At 41.0% G+C, this 21,882-nt stretch overlaps 7 protein-coding genes across 8 annotated transcripts; 3 read left to right on the top strand and 4 right to left on the bottom strand.

Moving 5' to 3' along the window:
- Positions 1-308: 308 nt before the first annotated feature.
- LOC116801099 (deubiquitinase OTUD6B) lies at positions 309-1,603 on the top strand. The gene is made up of 2 exons (XM_032718733.1): positions 309-987; positions 1,047-1,603. Exons 1-2 carry the CDS (start codon positions 393-395, stop codon positions 1,388-1,390), a joined length of 939 nt encoding a protein of 312 aa, XP_032574624.1. The 5' UTR covers positions 309-392; the 3' UTR covers positions 1,391-1,603.
- LOC6605775 (sugar transporter SWEET1) lies at positions 1,475-4,212 on the bottom strand. The gene is made up of 3 exons (XM_002030554.2): positions 3,897-4,212; positions 1,954-2,359; positions 1,475-1,888 (listed from the first exon to the last, which is right to left on the bottom strand). The coding sequence occupies exons 1-3, from the start codon at positions 4,064-4,066 to the stop codon at positions 1,778-1,780; spliced, it is 687 nt and encodes a 228-aa protein (XP_002030590.1). The 5' UTR covers positions 4,067-4,212; the 3' UTR covers positions 1,475-1,777.
- A 401-nt stretch (positions 4,213-4,613) lies between these two features.
- Positions 4,614-6,216, bottom strand: LOC6605774 (DDB1- and CUL4-associated factor 13). Its single transcript, XM_002030553.2, has 3 exons — positions 6,051-6,216; positions 5,286-6,000; positions 4,614-5,229 (listed from the first exon to the last, which is right to left on the bottom strand). Exons 1-3 carry the CDS (start codon positions 6,118-6,120, stop codon positions 4,674-4,676), a joined length of 1,341 nt encoding a protein of 446 aa, XP_002030589.1. The 5' UTR covers positions 6,121-6,216; the 3' UTR covers positions 4,614-4,673.
- A 91-nt stretch (positions 6,217-6,307) lies between these two features.
- LOC6605773 (tctex1 domain-containing protein 2) lies at positions 6,308-7,003 on the bottom strand. The gene has a single exon (XM_002030552.2). The coding sequence runs from the start codon at positions 6,932-6,934 to the stop codon at positions 6,419-6,421; it is 516 nt and encodes a 171-aa protein (XP_002030588.1). The 5' UTR covers positions 6,935-7,003; the 3' UTR covers positions 6,308-6,418.
- A 123-nt stretch (positions 7,004-7,126) lies between these two features.
- Positions 7,127-9,862, bottom strand: LOC6605772. Its single transcript, XM_002030551.2, has 2 exons — positions 7,885-9,862; positions 7,127-7,828 (listed from the first exon to the last, which is right to left on the bottom strand). The coding sequence occupies exons 1-2, from the start codon at positions 8,439-8,441 to the stop codon at positions 7,255-7,257; spliced, it is 1,131 nt and encodes a 376-aa protein (XP_002030587.1). The 5' UTR covers positions 8,442-9,862; the 3' UTR covers positions 7,127-7,254.
- A 1,173-nt stretch (positions 9,863-11,035) lies between these two features.
- Positions 11,036-13,032, top strand: LOC6605771 (mpv17-like protein). 2 transcript variants are annotated; one of them, XM_032719258.1, is made up of 5 exons: positions 11,190-11,282; positions 11,393-11,484; positions 11,959-12,088; positions 12,440-12,552; positions 12,671-13,032. In XM_032719258.1, exons 2-5 carry the CDS (start codon positions 11,463-11,465, stop codon positions 12,946-12,948), a joined length of 543 nt encoding a protein of 180 aa, XP_032575149.1. In that variant the 5' UTR covers positions 11,190-11,282; positions 11,393-11,462; the 3' UTR covers positions 12,949-13,032. The 2 variants fall into 2 exon arrangements, with proteins under 2 accessions (XP_032575148.1, XP_032575149.1); XM_032719257.1 differs by lacking the exon at positions 11,959-12,088 and having other exon boundaries at positions 11,036-11,282.
- Positions 13,033-20,421: 7,389 nt separating this feature from the next.
- LOC6605770 (GTP-binding nuclear protein Ran-like) lies at positions 20,422-21,452 on the top strand. Its single transcript, XM_002030549.2, has one exon. It carries the CDS (start codon positions 20,503-20,505, stop codon positions 21,154-21,156), a length of 654 nt encoding a protein of 217 aa, XP_002030585.1. The 5' UTR covers positions 20,422-20,502; the 3' UTR covers positions 21,157-21,452.
- The last annotated feature ends 430 nt before the right edge of the window (positions 21,453-21,882 follow it).

Raw genomic sequence — 21,882 nt, 5'->3', positions numbered from 1 at the left:
CAACAAAATATTTTCGCTTTTAACAAAAATACTTTAAAAGTTAAATTAAAGGGGGGAAAGGGAATGCGATTATTTACTTTGTGTGGGCGTAAAAATTAATGGATATTCACCTCATAACGTACTTTAAATTTTGGTTTAAATTTGCCATCCCAAATGATATAACAAGAAATAATTAGTCTATTTAAAGATTTTCCATTACATTTCAGAATTTTTAAATTCAAATTTGGTATATTTCCATGCAGTCAAAATACTAAAAGTATATTATAACGTTGACGATATTTCCGACAGCTTTAAGTTTATATTATAGGCCGCAAGCTGGTCACTCTTCAAAACCTGTCAAAATATTTTTTTTGTCAGGATTAAGTTTATTGTTATTTATTAAATAAAAAAACATGTGTGACGGCGATGTGACAATTACGGAGCTGGAATCCCGTCTGGAGGATGTCAGTCTGGAGGACATAGGTGCCAGACATCGTCGCGAGCGCAAGGATTTGCAGGCCAAGCTGCAGGCCATGAAGAAGAATGCGCCGAAAAATAATAAAAACAAGCGGAAGGAGTTCCTGGAGGAGATGGCTCGCCTGGAGGGAGAGCTGGAGCAGCGCCACAAGGCGGAACTGAAGGCAGCTGAAGCCATAGAAGCACCGTTGGTTGTGGAAGCAGTCGCCAAAGAGCCAGCGGAAAAGCCGGAAACCGAAGTGCCAGACGACGATGAAATCGAGGATAAGGAGGAACAGCTGGCGCCCAATCAGCGTGTTTCCAAGGCACAGAAACGCCGGGACAAGAAGGCCAAGGAGGCACGTGCACGAGAGGCGGAGATCAAGACGGAGCTGCAAAATGCTGCCAATCAGCCAACACCCAAGTTAATCGAACTGCAACAGATCACAGCAAAGCTATCCCAACGCCAATTATCCCTTCACAATATACCCTCCGATGGCGACTGCTTGTATCAGTCCATCAGACACCAACTTATCGTAAATGCTCTTCCAGGTAATGCTTCACGATTCAGTCCATACAGCACCAAAACTAATCCATTCATTGCACCAAAGGTCACAGTGTTCAGGAGTTGCGAGAGGAAACTGCCAATTATGTGCGTGCCCACAAGGACTCGCTTATCTCCTACATGGTCCACCCGGAAACAGGAGAACTTCTGAACGACCAGCAATTCGAACAGTACTGCCACGACATAGCAAAAACTCACGCTTGGGGTGGCCACATAGAACTAAAGGCCATCTCATCGTTACTCCGGGTGCCCATTGAAGTTATCCAAGCGGAAGGAGCACCGACGATCCTCGGGCAAGAGGAATTCGGTGGATCGCCGCTGATCATCTGCTACCACCGCCACATATACCAATTGGGCGCCCACTACAACTCCACGGTGCCAGCAGCCTAAAAGGCCCAATGACATCCACCCTCAACTCACTGATTTTGTAACAGATTGTTTTATTACATATTATGTTGACTTTATAAATACGTATGCATTTGGAAGATTTGAATTATTGTCAAAAATTTCAAGTATGTAGTAGTTATATACAATAATAGTCAATATAATAACAATTCTAGGTTAGCTAGCAACATAGTTAGCTGGACTTGTTCTAAGAAAATATTTCCTATATAGAAAAATAATTCGTTTAGCTCAAATTTAGTTTTCTTGCGGCGGCTTAGTGTAAATTCAAGCAATAATTTGATTATTCCTCGAGCATAGCTACTTATTACTTGGTAATGTTGTTGCAACAACCCATTATTTGTCCTTTTTTCTAGGTAAAGCGTTCGATTTCAATTATTTGTCCTTCTTGCTGTCCTTGGGCTTCTTGGCAGCCGGTTTGTTGGGATAAATAGCGAACATGGAGAGCTGAATGCCGCCCAGGACCAGCAGCAAAAGATTCTGCAGCTGAAATAGAATAATTTTCGGTTCACATTTTCTTTTTCTTTTAATATAATTAGTTGCTAACTTACCACCATCACAGTATTCTTGATGGAGATGGCATACAGCGTCCAGGAAAGTGCCACCAGATTACCGGCAAAGATAATTGGGAACGGCATTCCCTCGGTGCTCTTCTTCTCAATGATTTTCGGCAGATGCAGCAGGGGAGAGCCCACCATCCAAACCAGGATGCCGGTGATCAGCATTCCCAGGCGGAACTCGATCTTGGCCGGATCCTCGAAGTTGGCATACGCGGTGATGACCAATACGAAGACCGAGGAATAGCCAATCTGCTTCCAGATCTTGCTCCTGCTGGCGCTCGAGGCGTAGTAGTAAAATCCGAACAGGAAGACGAAGTTGATCACCAGGCCGATTAAATTCGTATTGATCATGGCAGCATCATTCATAATGTTGGCCAGCTTCAAGCTGAGAACGGTCCTAGAAAGTCCAACAATTTATTAATTCGGTACTTGTTTTTCTTAAAATTGGATTATTCATTTTAAAAAATTCTTATATATATGGCTCGAAATTTTATAAATTCCAGTTAACTTGTAGAATAGAGCATAGTTTTCTGAAGATTTTATTATTAATTCAAATTAAATGACCCTGCCCAAACCAGTGTTCACCCAGTAAATCGCTACTGAAATGGAACTAGTTTTCATTTAAAGTGCTCCAGTGACCATTAGTATAAACATTTTAGTCTGCCAGTTCATTGAAAAAACCAGTTTACACTTACTAATTGTGTTATCAGATTCTATACTAGATGGAGATAGATAAATAAGCATAATAGGGCCGGCGTGCAAATCGTGGTACACGTAGCATTTGATAAGGAGCTCAACGCGGTGGAAAACAAATAATCAGCATTATCATCGATCAACCTATAAACAAACCCACTACAATGGTGAAATACACCCGTGCTGGGCGAAATGAAATGCAAACTGGCCGGGGAACCTGCCCTTGACCCAGACCTCGAGCGCCCATTGGGTGGAGTGGAATTCGTTTAGCATACAACTGTTGCTTCGCTTGCATGTCTTCGGGTCCTTACACTTGACACAGTCCAAGTTAACACCTTCCGGAAAACCACCCCCAGTAAAACCCGGCAGTGATGGCACACTCACTTGGTACTCACTTGCTGCCATATGGCACTTTATAATCTTTTGAGATGTTCAAAACAAACAGTGGAAAGTTTACGATTTAAAAATAAAAAGGTAAATGCCACGAGAGTTCATCCACATTTAGTGTTTTAGACAGCCGGAATTTGGATTTGATTAAGTAAATGTATTATTATGGGAAGTATAGTTGAAAAAATAAGATATTTTGCTAAGCAAACACTATTATTCACATGCAGTAATGGGCAAGCCTTACTGCTATAATTAGAGAAGAATATATTTATAGTGGGTACAGCTGACAAGATATTCCTATCACCACCACTGGTGGCCACCCCCTTTGGAATCTGGGCAGCCCCGCTTTATGCCGAGCACGTGGAGAGGGCGGGTCGCGTATCTTTCGCCCGTCATATAAACGATTAGCGGCTCTCCCAGATTTGGACAGACTCTACCGGATCAGCATTCGTAATAGAGGAGCTCTAAAATTATACACTCCAGATAAGAGCTACGTATTTGGAGGGGTCTCGTATCGATAAGGCGGCAATGGTGCTGCTGTCGGATTTTCGACAAGGTTAACGATTTCGAAATGTAACGGTCGCGGAGGATCGAAGTGGAATTCCCATTTTGGCCATCGCAGTGATGTAATCGATTCCATTGTTATCTTCTTGAATCAAGTGCAAAACCGATTCACTGGCGGCCTTGAGGAGACTCGATTCTGTGCTGTCATGGCGACAGTTCAAAAATTTAATCAATTCCCACACAGATGCATTGGCTTTTGTTTTTCACTCGCTTTTCCTGCCCCCTGCCCACTAGTTTTCTTCGATGTCGTATGCAGTGGAGCATCACGGAATCCCAATTAGGTTACTTACAGCACCACTCCGAAGAGAAATGGGCCCACCGGGTAGACGTCGCTGCTACCCTTCTTGCGGATGTCGTTCATCAGAACGACTCCGGACAGGAATTGCAGGGTAGTTATGGTGCCGGCTACCTTGGCGATTAGTTCGCTGTGTGGCGCCAAGAGATCCCCCAGTGCCTCCATGATTTCAATGCTACTCAGTTGATGCCTTTCAAACGGGTTATGTGGGAACGGGAGGGGGGCCGAGTGGCGCGCGAGTATAAACAAATGAACGAAAACAAAAACTAACGACCGACTGGCGGCTGCCGTAACAACAAACGAACAAATACTGAGCACCAACGGCGGGGCTGGCAACCTTTTATAATCGAGAATCCCCTAGAAATGGACACGTCTCTCCGATTTTCCCCAAAACGTTATCGCCCGCGGGGGCTTATCGGATACGAATTGAATTTCAAACTTCCGCGAAACGTTGCTGCATGGCAAAGCAAATGAGTTTTAGCTCTAAAGCAACAGGAGAGTATTCCTTAGAGTTTATCAGCGCATTAAACATATTCTTTCTTCTAGTATCACTGAATTGAAGCCAAACAATAGCTTAAACTAAGCAAATTCACTGATAACTTCAGTTTGCCTTGACCAAACTGAAAGTCACTTGAGAACAATGAGTGTTAAGTGTGAGATATTCGAGGAATATTAGGTTCCTTAATATATAGGAGACATCGTAAATACATAGTCTCGTTACAAAAATCAATTTTATTCAAACTTATCCAACTACAGTCGTAAGCAATCATTCTCACACCTCCTCCTTCAGCACATGCTTCTTTTTCTCGCTGACGTAGGGCACCTTCTTGCTCTTCTTGGTGTGCTTGCGCACATTGGCCTCCTTGACCTGCTCCTTCTCCTTGACCGTGCGCATCTTGTTCTGTGCATTGAGCACGTGACGCGGCACCTGGCGATGGCGGGCGATGCGCTTGATCTGCGGATGAGCGGCATACTTTTGCTTCAGCGCCTCCTGGTAATTGAAGTTGACGCGCTCACGTGGCCGAATGACGCCCAGCTTTTCGGAGGCATTCGCCTTCCACATGCGGACGTTCATTTCGTCGGAGCCGGAGAAAACGTATCGATTATCCAGGGACCAGGCCACGCAGACCACATGCTGCATCCGTTTTGTGTGGTAAATATCCCGCGAGTGACTGTGGTGGGCATTGTAGATCCGAATGGTCTTGTCGTAGCTGGCCGAGACAAATTCCTTACCAGTGGGCGAGTAGTCAACATCAGTGACGGCGGAAACGTGGTCAAAGTGAACCTTCAGCGGCGCTTGCAGCTTGCGAGTGTCAAAGGTATAAAGGCTGTAAGAAATAAAGATTTTAGCAACACATCCCCTTCGTATGTCCGTTTTACTCACTTGCAATCCTCGTTGGCCACTGTAAAGTTGAACGCCTCCATGGGATTCCAGGCGAGCTTGTTGCTCTTCATGGTGAGGACGACCTTCCTTAGTGGCTGCGCCTCTCGCTGATCGTACAGGATAATGCTGCGATCGCTGGCACAGCACGCCAGGATGCTTGTTTCCACGGGGTTATAGGATATGGTGTGCAGGGTATCGACGCCCCACTTCAATGTCTTCAGAGGATCGTTGTGACTTTCGTCCCAAATGGCGCATACCTCGCCACAGGTGGCGAACTTGTTATCCTTGCGATTGTGCGAGATGCCGTGCAGTCCAAATTTACTCAGTATAGTGTTCACCGGCACCTCATCCTCGCCGACTTCCGGAGCCTCTGCCTTCCAAACCTTGATGGTTTTATCATCGCCCACGGTGAAAATGCGAGCTGCGTTCTGGGTGTAAACAATGCCGCGAACGAAACCATCATGGGCCACAAAGTTCCTGGAGCTAATACGATTTGCCAAGTCCCAAATGCGCACTTCGCCGTCATAGGCGCCGGTGGCCAAGGTGGAAAGTTGCTTGGGATGCTTTCCGAAGCAGGAGACTCCATCGCGATGTCCGCTCAAATTGCAGACAAAGGGTTTGGCAAACACCCGATCCAACTTGGTGGCATTCAGAGCGCGCACGTATTCCCTGGGACCCTCCAAAGGATGCAGCGAAGGATCGTAGTTTCTGGGCACTGAAAGTGGCATTCTTATAATATTGGTCTTCCTTCGTATATGAACTTACTTTTGTGCTGTTGCAGTTTGGTTTCTCGGACATAGTTATCCGGATTGCGACTAATCATTTTCACCTTCATCCTGATTGCATTTATTGAGCTTTTCTGCGGCGTAAAATAAAATTATTCGTGAATTTCGAACATAAACAACATGTGCGTGCTACAGTGTTGCCATACAGAGAGGGTGTCAGCTGATTGTGTCGGATTGTGGATGTGGTAACACTGATGAGAAACCAATAGGGTAACTCTATAATTTGAATTTTTTGAGGGAATTCTTTTACGTTTTATTTGAACAACCAAACGCAACACAGTTCATGTTCATTTTATTCAACTGCATAATACTGAACAATTTCTTATATTTGATTGCTTGTGCTTCAACCTAGTACTGATAGCAACCAAAAACGGCAGTAATGCAGATAAAACTGCCACCATCAAAGGTGAAGGTTACGTAGTCATCGGACAGCTCATCCCAAATGGCGCGAGCTCCATAGAAACATCCGGCTCCGGTCTGCTGGTAAAGCATTACGTTAACCACGTGCTTGAATCTCGGAGAAGATCCGCGTCCCTTCATCTTTATGTTTATGTCATCGGCGACTTCGCGGGTCCACTTAAGGGCTTCCGATTGATTATAGGTCTTGTTTGCCAGCTTCTCCTTGACCACCTGGGCTATCATCAAGCGGATGTACGGCAATGGGAACTTCTTGCCGAATGCTGGTCCCATGTTGTAGTAGTTATAGATGGTGACATCAGATGCCGGCTTATCCTCATTCCCCGGCTCCCATTCTTCATCCGAGTCACTGTGAGAGATAACCTCGGATCGGCTGTCTCCGCTGACCGCGGACGCTCGAAAGGACTCCTTCGCGGTCGACAAGGTTTTGGGTCTTTGTGTCGACATTTTGGCGATATTTTTATCTCTGTGTTTTGTTAAAATTCCAGATATACTTCGATTGGAATAAGTTAAGAGAAATAATCACATAGAACCAATTTTTCATGGCCATCTAGTTTCCCTAAGTGGTAACTTAAATTTTCCCCTTTTGATCCTTATCCTTATTATAAATTACGCAATAATAATAAAATCTGTGGTTTTCTTAGTTTTTATATTTCGCATAAACATATTTTTGTTATTTTTTTACACTTTCCATTGTCTAAATGACCCAATTTTTTCTGGTTAAAAGATTTCAAACCTAACGTTAAGTAGTAACCAAAAGTGAAGATTTAACGAGCTGAATGCCTGTAACGACGAAAACGAGGATGTCGATTGGAGAGATTCTGAACGTAGGTGTCACTACTCTGCTCTTGACTTGAGCGTTCCCTGGCCCTCGGAGTGAGCAAGTCATCGACTGGATTCTGGCTCTGACACTTTTCCATTTCCTCCTTTTTGAGCTGCTGCTGCTGAAGCTCGTGGACTTTTCGCAGGCAGCAACAGTTCCTGAGGGCATCCATAAAGCACTCCAGATTCCTGCGAAAGTTCTCCAGATTCTCCGGAGAAACGGGCGGCTTCTCCGCATGACAACACTCATCGATGACCACCTGGGCATGGAATATACACTCGCTAGCCTGACCGAGTGTATTCTTCAGGTTGAAGATTTGCTGTTTCTTCTTTAACTGCATTTGGATATAGCGAGTGCACAGCATCTCGAAGCGGCGCTGTTCACTCCGGTACTCATCGAATAGCTCGTCGTATTTGGAGTGCAGCTGCTCCGTTTTGCTTTGAAGTACCTTGAGAGCCTTTTCCCTTTTGGCTAACTGCCGACGACTCTGGCGATGGGACACGGAGAGCTCGACGTAACTGAAAAGATTACTTAGTACCTATATATATCTTTTCTAATATTGCTGAAAACGTACCGCTGTTGCATCAGCAGGGGACTGATGGAGTCGTACAGCTCACCAATGGAGTTCACGTGGGAGCCGCTGGGGCCCGTCTTCTCCGGATCGCTCTCACCCGAACTGGAGCTATCGATTCCCCGGAGCAGCTGCACCAGTCGCTCGTTTCGCTTCCTTTCCGTGTCCAGTGAAAACACCAGTTCCTGAACCCGTTCTGTCTGCCTATCGAGGGCCATTCGGAGCTTGAACTCCTGCTGCCGATCCTCGTAAATTGTGTGCTCCAGTTCGTTAACTAGACGCAGTATCTGTTGGACGGTGTGCTGGTAGGGATTGGACGACTGGTTTTTGCTCAGACTGGCATCAGCTGAGGCCAGGTGATTTTCGCCCAGTGATATGGCCTCGTCTTCGTCCTCCGAGGGAATTAAGAGACTGGAAACGGGATCCAAATTTGAATTATTGGAAGATGAGCTCGACGTGGAGCTAGGAGTGCCCAGGTGACGTCCCAAGTCGCTCTTTCTCGTGGCGGTTCCGAAGCCAAGACCGTTGCTCACACTCCTCAGGAGGGTGCTCAGGTTCATCCTTGGTCCTTTCCCACCTCGTGTCTCTGTCGTCGTCGATGTCTCCGTCTTGTCACCTGACTGTGAAAGTACTCAGGTGTGTGCTGCGTTGTGTGCTCGGCTTGTTTGTCACTAACTGACTGCCTACTTGTGGGTACACTACAATAAATAAATTTAAAAAAATACTTCGCCCTTAAAATATTTGCTTTTTTGTAGAATTGATTCTCTATCAATGTTTAGACTTTTAATTAAAGAGCAGGAAGAAAAAAGTTGTCTAATTATGAATCTATTCTATTCTATTATAAATATAGCAATATTTACTAAAATTTGCAATAAATTAAACATTGGTTTCAGAAGTTTTTCTAAGATTTTTCCAAGTATACCAACAGCTAACCGAAAGTTGCTGCCTTCCGGGCTCACTTTCCATATGGTATCGCACAACTTTTTAAATTGGTTTCAGTTTTAACACCTTTGCCTTCAGTTTCCCCGGCACTCAATCAAAGTTGTCGTTACTCCGCCACCGATTTCATTTCCTCGCATATGTTCTGAAGGCTTTTCCCCGACTTTCCCCAACTGCCTTCCCAGCTTTCCTCTTGCGTTTGTTAGTCGTGCGTAAATTGCCATTAGCCAAAAAGGGTTGCCAAGACTTGATACACTTATTGCATTTTTATGGGCCAAACTTTTGTTGTTTTTTCCTCAGTTTTTCCATTTTCGGTTTTGCTGACATAGAGAAGTTGCATGTATCCTTGATTAAGAGGGATACATACGTATTGTAAACTTGATTGAGGTAATTTTGCAATTGGCAGAGAATGTTGAGAATACTCTAGAGTTGCCTTTGCGTCATGGATTTCAGTAAAATTCTTGATGATGTTTTTGCACTACCATATGTAAAAAAATCTATTAATTTTCAGCATATGATATTTTGAACTAGATATAAAAAGATTCTAGTATTGGATACCACTTTTCACATATGTAGAGGCATTCATATTTGCACTTCTCCTCATTTACATATAATTCATTTAAATTATATCTCGTAGAGTCACAATACTCGATTCTATCATTGGTTTGGGATACATCCTTGTTGAAAACATCTAATTTGATAGGAATGCCAGTAGAAAACCAGCTAAAGATTCCTTCCTGCTCCACATCCGCATCCAAAGTCCAGTACAATTCATCTATATCGTTCTTAAACAGATACTGGTTAACCAAGTCCCATTCTTCAATGGTCTCAAAAGCAATTAGATGAGCACCCTTCCGATGACAAGATTCGGATGCATCAATCAAATTTGTTCTCTTCTTAGTTTCAATGTAATAATAACCGCGTCCGATTTTAACGAATGCACCTTTAGTAAGGTTCTGATAAGAAAAACCACTTTCTTCAATAGTTGGTGTCACTTGATAACCTCCAGCGACAGAAAGCAATAGTAGAGTGCATTTGATAATCATTTTGCGGTTATTGAGTGAAGCGTCATTAGAATAAAGGTGTTTATACCCCTACAAGCTGGCCGCGTTTTTTCCGATAGTCTTTATTTATTTTATTCTTTTCTTACTGAAAATATGCTGTTGACACGTCAATATAGGCATTGCTATTGACAATTAATTATAAAGACGATAACAACAGCTGATCCAATGAAATAATAAGTGACAAGAGGCTGCTAAGCCAACGACAATTTAACCCATTGAATTGATATTCTGCAATGGTGATCACATCTGATGGGTACAAGAAAATATAGTTAAAGCCAAAGGATAACGGGTAAGGAAGCTGGTTTCGATAAGCCGAAGCTTAAAAATTAAAAATTAGAAATTAAAAATTAAAAAAAAAATGGAAAGATTTATTTTCTAATATGTTCACTTAATTTTTCGACTGCTTCTATGACAGCTACCGGATATAGTAGTACGATTTTATAATTTATATATTTAATAAATTATAATAATATATGAATATTCATTCTTTTAATCCAGACTGAATCGCATTTTAGTTAGGCAGTGGAAAATATTTTGTAACATGTTTGCTTTTTAGTTCGTAAGAGTTTATAAAAAACTTTTAAAGTATCAATATTTTCATTGCTCTAATAGTCGCCGTAAAATTCGTCAGATCTACCCCCAAATATAAATCCTAATCAAAAATGAAACTGTTTGCTTTGGATATTCTTATTCCACCTCTTTAAATCTATACAGCGATTTCAATGGAGTACTGGAAGTCTCAAGCCGCGGTTCTGTTTTGGGTTCCTCGGATGCCCATCATCACAATTTCCTGATAGTTTCTATTTTTTAACTTTGTTTCGAGCTCGTTAACCAATTCCCATTCTTCAATGGCCTACCAAATTTTTTTTGAATTCCCCTTTAAGTTTCGTTGATAAATTAATATAAATGCTGGAAGTAAGTACTAGAATTAAATCTAATCTGTAAAGACTGATAAGGCGCTCTAAGAAATCGCTTAGTTAACTGCATTTTTAAGCTTTTACTAAAAAAGAATGACAAAATTTACTCCACGCTCTTGCTTGCATTCAGATTTATTTTCTCTTAGCTGACCGTCTTTCTCTTTTTATCTATGCCTGGCTCTCTGCTTTTTACTTATTGTCTTTTGTAACAGCTGAGCCATCGCTTGGAATTTTCCTCAGTAAAGCTCCGTCAGCGTTGGCGGCTGGCCGCTTCCAAAAAAAAATTCATTAGAAAGTTGTAACAAAAAATCTTTTATAAAAATTAATCCAAATTTAAGCAATTAAGATGATGGCTCGGTTAATTTCGGGAGTTCGCAACTTGTTCCATCGATATCCGTTCGTCACCAATAGCGCCATCTATGGGAGTCTTTATGTGGGCGCCGAGTATTCCCAGCAATTCGCATCCAAACGCTGGTTGGCCGTAAGTAATATCATTTACAGACACTCATGTGGAGTATATGAGCTGGGAGATATATCCGTTATCCAAGGGGTATATCTGGCGATTTCTAATCCTATTTATGTGCCCTGTAGACGGCGAGCAAGCCCGAGGATATCGATTATGCAACAATAGGAAGATATGCCGTGATGGGTACTGCAGTATATGCCCCAACACTTTACCTTTGGTTCGTGCCTTTCAGTTTTATGAATCTGTACATACAAAGCCACATATTATTATTACTTGTACATGTAAACAGTGATGGTCGACACAGTAGCTCTGCTTTTTTTGTTTGATTTCTAATCCAATCTGTTTAACAAGAAATCTACAACTTGTTTTTTATAATTTCTGATTTTATATTATGATTTAGAAAAATATTATGATTTAAAATAATAGGATATAAATCGGAGCTATTACGTTGGCCGAGGCTGTGTCTGCATACTAACACATCTGTGGACCATTCAATTTACTCACACTTACATGCTCGCCATTTAACCATTCTTTTTATTTCCTCAATTTGCTTCGCCGTACGCTTCTGTTGTTGTTTTTGACTTTTATCAATTTGTTTACGATTCCGTAAAAGCTCCATGAGCACGTGTCGCAAGTCAAGAGCATGTCTCTCCGCCACTTTTATCACTTTCTCTTCACACTTTCTCTTTAGAAGCACCCACGCCACCAGAGCACCAAGCTTTTCCTCTTCAATTGAGTGAGAGGGAAAAGCTGCCCAGAAAAGCACGCAACGCACTGAGAAAATGGGGCGTATTTGCACGACATAAAAGTCAAAATGCAACGTAAGTTTGGGATGATAAAGTTTGAAGGAAGTTGGCTACTGGGGATCACCCATTCGAAAAACAAAACTTACAAAGAAAACAGGATGCACACAAGGATATACAAACATGCGGGATAAACATCTTGGAATATTATAAATACATATCACGAACACATACACAATTTATGAAACACTTACACATAAATTAACACTCACACCATAAATTAAATACAAATATGCAAACACACTGTATGAAGAAACTTCAAAAGCACCAAAAATGATCTTGCTTACCTAGCCTGCTTAAGCTTTTATTTTGATGTCTTAAATATAATTAAAGTATAAGTCTTAATAATTCAAATAATTAATTTCCTAGGTACAAATGGTTAGATCGCGCTTTTCCTGGCACCACTAAGGTTATCATAGTTAAAAAATTAGTGCTTGATCAGTTTGTACTAACGCCTTATCTATTGACTGTGTTTTATGCAGGTAAGTTCCTCTGATACTTTTAAATATAAAGATTAATTAATGTAAATTAAATTAAATATAACTATTCATGTTTATTTTTATACGTTTTGACAAATAAACAACTAATTTGTATTTCCAGGCATGTCCATCATGGAGGGCTCTGAGGATATTTTCCTGGAACTCCGCGAAAAATTCGTGCCGACTTTTATGCGTTCCTGCATTTTCTGGTTGCCCGCGCAGGCCTTGAACTTTTCCCTGGTTGCACCCCGATTCCGTGTCATCTATATGGGTATTTGTGGATTGATTTGGGTGAATATTCTATGTTGGACCAAGCGGCAAAGTCTTCCAGTCGCAACGAAAGAAATTCCAACTGATTCAAATAACAATGAAGCTGTCATAAGGAATTCCGAAACATGAGATTTGAATACACACACCATAACCATGTATATAGTGCTAGATAGTTTTTGACCATGCATTGCCAAATAAAGGAGAAGCAAAGAGTGTGGTTGACTTATTTATTTAACCTGATTGCAAAGCGTTGGTATACAGTGCGTATGATTGATGTTTCCATAAACGGAAACTCATCAATTACTACTTACCCTCTATTCATCTCTATTTCTGTGAGTGCGTGCTTGTGTGTGTGTCTGCTGTTTATCAGCGTGTGTAAACGCGTTAAATTGTGTGCGTGTGTGCGTAAATGTTTCCATCAACATTTGCCACACACAAACAATAAAGAACTATCCTGCGTACGCCGCTAAACCCCGTACACTGAACCCCCAAACCACAATTTATGTGACATACAACAAAAACTTCAATTTTTAAAATTATTATGTTATCAATTTCTCTGTTTTTGCTACAAACCTAAACAGGTGCGCTTCGTCACTAAGTGCACTGCTGTCCACAGTAGTAATCAAGTTTGGTATGTTTAAGTGGGTTTGGCCTTAACATTTACCTTAGATACTGTTCCCTAATTTATGTCTTTTGTTCAATGGCTAAATGCATTGTAATTCCCCGATCGCATTAACTTTTTGCCTAATTATTGCTCATCGCTACCATCTCGGCCGACTGATGCCCATGACCCCTGACCCACGAGCTCCCGGAGCACCCAGCAAAACTAATTAGACGTGGCGTGTTTCGGCTGCCGCCCCGCAATTCCAACTCCCTTCGATATCCGCCCCATGTTAATGCGTTGAGTGTGTGCGTCTGTTTAACTTATTGCTGTCTATTTAAATTGCAATTTGTCAATATGCGTGTGTGTTGTAGTTACCGCACGCCCATCTGAGGCCATCTCCTTGTTTTTCCTCACTGTTTTCCATTTGCACTGAAAGAAATCGTACTAATAGAAAGATTTTGATAGCAAAAGTACTAAGAAAGATATTTAGTGCCTAAAATTAAACATGCCCGAAAAGATGTACTTAAGTTTGGTAATATTATATTGTATCCCTATAAATAAGATATATCAATACCTCCAAATTCAATTCATTCTGCGGTTTATTTAGCATACATTCTGTGAAGTTTGCAGCACTAATTTTTCGCTGTGTAGGCAGTCATACAATTAAACTTCTTGTGCACTCATTAACAGCACATAACGTTGGCCCAGCCCGTGTCCAGGCGGAATTTGCTAAACTTGGCAGACATCGTAGCTCCAGTTCAACCGACCCTCCGAGTCTCCATTTCCCAAGAACTCCCCTTGGCCAGAAGTGCGTCTACTTCCTTTTGGAGCGCCTGCGAAGGTCCTTTTCCCACTCCTTTGACTTTGACGTCTTCGCTGGATTCTCTAGGTTGCTGCTGGTTCCTGGTTCGTTTTTTGTGTGTGTTTCTTTTTTTTTTTTATTTACATCCGCTTGTTTGTTCAAAGCGGAAAATTAATTCCATCTTGGCTTGTTTCCGTTTATCTTGAAAAAGTATTTCGTCGTCTTTTCGCTTTATACCGTAGACCGCCTCGCCCCTTCAACGCCGCCCCACTTTGTTTATTTTCGACAGCCTGCTGACCAGCTGAAAACTGCTTTTCCTACTTTATATTTGTGTGTGGAGCCGGGGCCAGGGACTATTTACTTCATCTACTCGTTCTGGGCAGATTTTCGGGTGCTTTCTTGGTCCGCTGCAGAAATGAAGGGTATTTGCGGTTGGTTTCGGCGATCGGAGGAATTCAAAACTGTTTTCTAATCTGTAGATCATTTTAAAAATGAACTAATCATTTTGTTTCAAGCACGTTTACTTGGCATTATTATATTTAGAATTCAATCCTAGCTGATTTTGCGTGAATATTATAAATTATCTCAAAATTATTGCCATTATGCAAACATGATTTAACTTACTCCTGCAGGACTTTTAACTTTATATATTTATACAAAAGCTTCAATTTTCCATTAGAGCATACAGTGTTCCACGTCCAATGGCCATTCGTGTTTGGCTTTCCACTCTTGTTTTGTTTTGCTTTGGCTGTTTGGCTTGGGTGGGCGGTGGGTCCTTGGCCCCGCCCACTTCCTGTCGCGCCGGCCATCGTGGCGTGAAACTAGCGCGTCGCCCACCACACGTACATTAAATTAAAAATTAATTTACAAAAATAAACAGAGTTATGCCAGAGGAAGCGTCTCCCGAGCGATACCGACCATAAGAAGCTAATACTAATGCTGCTTCATTTGATTCAATTACCGGAAGCAGTCCGTCCAATCCGTCCGTCCGTCTGTCCGGCGGAACAGAGCGGAGCGGAGCGAATCGGAACCGCCGGACTCTGACGCTTCTCGGAAATTTTCGTGTTTGTCTTGGACACGCGGCAGGAAGTTGGCTGGCTATCCAGCTATCTGAGTATCTGGGCATCTGGGCATCCATCCTGCTCCAAGGACTTGTCGTAATTACCGCACAAGACAAATAGAAAATGGCGTAAAAACGAGAAATTAATTAACGTTTGGCGCTCCGGCCCACCGTCACTCGATATAGATATAGATATATATATATAGTCCTGTTCCATCCATCTATCTATCCAACCTGATTGCGATTTGATGTGAAGCGCTTGGCAAATATGACAGTGAACAAAATGTCCAGTGATGGCTCTTTAAAAATGAAAAGTGTGAATTTGACGGTACGAAGTCGCAGGACTTGGCAAAACTACATTTGTGGATTATTTTTTTTTTAAAACTTTGGAAGCAAAAATAAATTTCAGGTTAAAAAACAGCATAAAGGTGAGAAAATAAATAATACAAAAATATTTTGGTTATATTAAAAATAGTACTTTCTAATACTTTCTGCTGATAATTAAACTAAGTATGATGCTTTTTAAAGATCAATTAACTAAACAAGAAAGTGTAACACTATATAGATTTATATATTTTTTTTTTGCATATTATCATACATATGTGCCAGCAATAATTTTCTAAAACATTATTGTTTGTTCTATTTATTAGCATTTTAACTTGCTAGCTAGATTCAAACTCCTTACAATTAAGGCTTAATTTACACTTGAAAGGGTTAATTAGTGTTAGACTTCATTTTGGATTGCAGGGACTTCCTTCCTTTGTTGCCAAGGGCTCTCCTTTGATTTCCTGCATTGATGATGGACCAGCATAATGGATCTGCGACACGAAGGGGCATTATAATTTAAAACTACTTCTTCGGCAGTCCGGCTACCACCTTTTCGCCGCCCCCCGCCCCCCATTTCGACGCCTCTGCCCCTTTCTGTGCTGGGGGACATCCTGGTGGGGCACATTTGTTCGCCGGCATGTGAAAATTGATTGCTGTTGTTCATAGCTGCGGGATATGGCCAAAGTTTTTAAGTTCCCAATGCCTGTCCCCTCGGTTCTGGGAAACCGTCGTCCCAACGCCACGCCCACTTATTTGCCCAAACCCCCGGCTTTCCGCTTTTCGGTTGTTGTTTGGGCGCTGAAAAGCTGAAAACAATGCGAATTTTCCTCGCGGGTCTGCCGTCGCCTTGGACCGAGTTTACTCCTCCTTCTGGGCCGCCTTTTTTTTTCTGCTCGTTGTATTATTAAGAAAGTTTTATATTTTTTTTTTTCGGTTTTGGGGTTGGAGTATATTTACATTTGGCAGTTGGCTGCGTTAAGCGGCTTGCGTTGCTAGGGAAATTCTGGGAAAGCAGGGGCAAACTGGCCGGGAAAACATCTCGGACGAACGCTGGTCAGAAAATTCTGTTGCTGCTGGTGCTGAAATTTTTAATACTCTGTTACCTTGTCGTGCAGACAATTTGATGCCAATGGGAATATGAGTTTTCCCTCCACTTCTCCCATGCTATTATTTTTTTCTTCATTTTGGTTTTTTGGGCTGTCGAGCTATAAAAACCCATATATGTTTATATGTATGAAACCGAGTGTGAGTGTGAGCCGGGTTCGTGTAGCTTTATAATTAAGGAAAGACGAGGCGAAAACAAAAGAATAATAGCAAAATAAGAGCTTGGCAACGGTTGGCAAGAGATTGCGCCCATAGAGAGCCTGTTGATATGGCTCACCTTTAAATACTTCGAGGGTCAGGAGTGCAAACTAAAATAAAAAATGAAAATTCGTTGAAACTTGGATAAATGTGAGTTGAAAAAATAATTAAGCTTATCGATGAATTGTGGTTATTTAAAGCAAAGACAAAATCTATTTACCTATAAGTTATAATGGCTGAGTAAAGGATAAATTATTATGGTATATATAATCTTGATCAGGATAAATTATCTTATTTTCCCGCTTGGTTAATTTCAGAAACAAATAATTTCTCTGCAACTTACAGTTTATTACAACTAATAAATTATAAAATTATATAAAAAGGGGCCACTTTCGTGTAATTTCAGCTTTTAAAAAGCAGATTGAATTGTGCAAAGCTACTAATTAGCAATGAAGTGGCAACATACAATTATAACGCTAAAGCGCCCGCATCCTTAGCTGCATATTAAAACTGGCAAATTGAAATTGCAATTATGCAATATCTACATCGGCCATTGGATAAATTAAAAGCGATAGCGCCGACCGAAAAAGGGTAACCCATTAACCCACTCGTCGAGCAAGGTCAGCTAAGCAATTAAAAGCGAAAACGGGCTGTGCATAAATGTAACATTATAACGCAGACATTGTGGTTTTTAATGCCAGCCACCCAGCAGCCACCCCCTTAGTTTGACCCCAGAAATGCCATAACTTTTATGGCACGCACGCAGTTTTTATCCCAGTCGATCTGCAGAACGAAATGCCATCAAATGCCACAACTGCCAGCCAACACCTGCCGTCAAAGTCAGCCATGTAAATATCCGTGTTTAAAAAAAAGAAAATAATAATAATAAAAAAGGTCGAGGTTTGTGCCGTGTTTGACTTCTGCCTTTATGTGCATGCAAACGCATAATCAAGCGTGAAGAGCAGACAACCCGCTCCAGATACATTCGGTCCCAGCCTCTGCGAGATATATGATGGTATATATATAATAGTACGTCCGGGGAGTACGCATCCCTGTCGCCCTCCTCCTCCATATCCTGCTTACATTTAATTTCACCTTCAGCCACCAAATCCGAACCGCCAAGACGTCGCGTCGCCTGCCAACCAAGCCAGCCAACCCAAGTCAGCCTTTTGCTGCTCCTCCTTGCATCTTTATAATGTTCCTTTTGGGGGGCACATACCCTGCCAAAAGGGTATATTCAAAATAAACTATACCATTGATCTATTTGGTATGAAGCCAAACATGATCGCATATCATTTATGCGTAGAAAGTCTTTCACATTTCACACTTAAGTAGTTTTAATTGGATATACCTTCGCATTTATCTGCAAGTAACGTGTAAAAAGTTGAAGTATTCACACTAGCTTTACGAGGGCAGCAAGGATATTAAAATGTCGGCCATCGCAGATAATATTTCGCTTATGTCCTTCTTTTTTGGGGGTTCCTTGTTGTCGTCTGTGCATTTGACAGGAAAAATTAGTTGGCTACGAAAAGTTTTGGCCTCGCCGTCGCACATATACAAACGTGACTTTCCTGCGACGTGAGGCGTGTGTGTGTGTTCTATCGCATTCCTCGTCCTTTTCGTCCTGGCAGTTGTAAAATTTCTGCTAACGAAAAACCATAAACAGGTGTTGTTTGTTGTTGACGTTGCATGTGGCCTGCCGCACAATCTGTTCTATTCGTATGTCTGTTTTCTACATAATCCGCTCGCCAAGGCTGATCCTTTTTGGTCCTGCCGAGGAACCCACAGCTTTTGCCCACCCCAATCGGCAGTGCTTCGCAACTGTTCCGGGCACTGAAAGTTATTAAACTTAATGCAGTTTAATTGACCTTTTTGGGGGGCCAAAACTTTTGCACCGTCTGCTGCTGGCGTTTCAGGAAGAAATGGGCAAAGACGATGGAAATGGCAAGAGGCGAAGGACAAACACTCGCCGTCGCATTATGACTTTTAATTACGGCTTAAACCTATTGACTGGAAATTTTAATATGTTATTTATTCACAATTAACGCCCCAGCAAATGCTTTCGTGTACAACTGGGCGTATGATTTATGGCATTCTCGGCAACCCCAGCAATTGTAACTATTGTTGAATGCAATTTCCTTTTGTTTGCGATTGTAAATATATATATATAAACATATGTACATATAAAATTGTGCGTGTAACAGTTGCCTCTCGTAAATTACAGGTTTAAGGATTTCGGGCGGGGTGTGTGTGTCACTTTTAAAAGCCAAAATCTTTGGTCGAAGGGGTTTTTGGGGTTGGATTGAAGCCGATATGAAAATGAAATTATTAATGATTCTCATTTGATGAAAATGGGTTGTTGGATGAGGCCAAGCGGAATCAAATAATGGGTATAGTTTGCGAGGGTGTAGTTGATCAATTTGCAAATATTACTTGGGTTTCATTACGAATTAGGAAGCATTTGTCCAATAGATGTTGAATAAAAGTGAACTATACTACAGGCGTTATTCACATTGTATTTTAACAGCTGTTTTTCATCTTAGCACCAAAAGAATTATAAAATGTTATATGGTTTATATAACTATAATCGTCCTACATAGCCCGCTGTTTTCTATAATCTGAATGCGTATTCAAATTCCGATTTGTAACATTTCACGTAACCTAAGTTTTGTAACATTTTATTTAACTTAATTGTATTTTTTTTTTAAACTTTTTTATTTTTACATCAAATTCAATTGCAATGCTGTTTCATTGTTAAAGAAGCCCGAAACCCAACGAAAGTCAAGAATTAAATCTTTTGCGTCCATATAATATGGGATTTCAGCAAAGTCTTAAAGTAAAGCTAATTAAATCAAAATATAATTAACTATAAAATATAATATATAAAATAATATTTTATCAAAACTTTATGCAGCAAATAAATGGGTTTTTATATATTTGTAGATTTACATCTGGCATTTTTAGATTACATTAAAGCATTCCATAATTTCACCGTCTTCCCTGAACTGCCACTAAAATTGTTTTATAGTTGTGTCCTTTAACCCCTGCAGCAACTTGCAATGCTTTCAGTTTTCCGAAGACTGTATATATCCCTGTTCCTTGTGCACAAACTCATTCCCATATTTTAATTTGTTAATTACTTAGTTGCCTTGTTGGTAGAGGAAGAGGCTGTAAATTCATACACCGAATAACTGCCATGCAGGCTAAGTAATTACCATATAGTTATATATAGAGCGATACAGCCATGTTGAATTGAACCCTGAACTTAGTTTTGCATACTGCTTACTGGTCTTTTTCTTGTCGAAAATTCTGCAGATGGCTAAAATTCATCAGCCCGAGTGTATATATTAAGCATTAATATAAATTAACTGATTAAGTTTTAGGAGTTTTTAAGTACCCAAAGATTTCAAACCTATTTACCTCGTAAAACAGATCATCACAACTTTTTCCTTTACATTTTTCCTGCACAAAGTAGGTTCGGATATATAAGTACGTTTTGCGTCTCAAAAACTTTCAATACTACACAAACCGCTGGCGGGATAAGTTCAATTCAAATTAATAAAACAAAAATATTAAGTTTTGTCGATCATGCAATCTCAAGAGGAAGTGAAGGCCACTTTCAAGCTGATTCTAATCGGAGACGGGGAAAGTGGGAAAACAACATTTGTCAAGCGACATCTGACCGGCGAGTTCAATGTGCAACACAATGCGACCTTGGGTGTGGAGGTCAACCATTTACTTTTTCACACCAACAGAGGAGTTTTCCGCTTCGATGTTTGGGACACTGCCGGTCACGAGATGTTCGATGGCCTGCGCGATGGGTACTTCATCCGATCACAATGTGCCATAATAATGTTCGATACGTCCAAGGCGAATATCTATAATAATGTGAATAGGTGGCACCGCGACTTGGTGGGAGTATGCGGCGACATACCGATTGTCATTTGTGGCAACAAGTTGGATATCATGCCTAAAAAGTCTTGGAAAACATGTATTAACTTTGATCACAAGTCAATCCTTTACCACATTGAAATGTCCGCAAAGACGAACTATAACGTTGAGAAGCCATTCGTCTATTTGTTGAAAAAATTGGTTGGTGATCCCAGCTTGAAGTTAGTCCAGAGCCCCGCTATACAGCCCCCAAAAGTTGTTTTTACCGACGAGATGAGTCGTCAAGTGGAACGCTTGTTAGATGAGGCCACATCCTATCGTCTGCCCCCTATTTACGATTTTGATCTGTAAAGCTCATGATTATGGTTATTTCAAAATTCATTAGTTCTCTTACCGGCTAAATTTCTTTCAAAATTTTCATATTCTGCAAGTGCAACGATGATCTTTTCTTACTTCGTGCCCATGGATGAAGACATTCAGCTGAAGTCCTTAATAATTTATAAATTTCTAAATTTCTAAATTCCGATTGTTTTCGAAGATTCCAATGTTTTTTGTAATGGACGTACATTTTAAAAATTCAATGGTGTAAAATTGCAGGCTCGGACTTATATTTCTAAATGACTAATGTATCCCACTATATCAGTTATTTAAATATATAGATAGATGTAATAGATTTACTTTATTTATAATTTATTTATTTTATAATTTAAACGACTTTATACGTTTTTGACCCATATGTTCAAAAAAATGCCGATATATCGATTCGATTTCATTAAGCTCTGCGCATTGTTCTGCTGCAAATTGAAGGATCCTGGCCAATTTCGGGGGCTCCAAATAAACCGCTTCGCCAGTGGGGGATTCATATTAAGCCTGGGAGTCCGCGCTCGCATCGTAGCCATCTACATTACCCATACCAGTGCACATAAGCGCTTAATGAGTATAAATGAGCTTGATTGCATATTCCAAGGCGCTGGCGGACCTATCCTTGTGCGTCTGTGTGTGCGAGCTGTTTTTTAATAGCCTGCATATGGCGTTGTAAAAGTTTTCATTACACAAACAGCAGCAGTGGCAGCAACT

Source organism: Drosophila sechellia, chromosome 3L, assembly GCF_004382195.2.
Source record: "Drosophila sechellia strain sech25 chromosome 3L, ASM438219v1, whole genome shotgun sequence".
Taxonomy (NCBI): Eukaryota; Metazoa; Arthropoda; class Insecta; order Diptera; family Drosophilidae; genus Drosophila; species Drosophila sechellia.
Note: the sequence above shows the minus strand (reverse complement) of the source record. Positions and strands in the feature narration are given on the sequence as shown.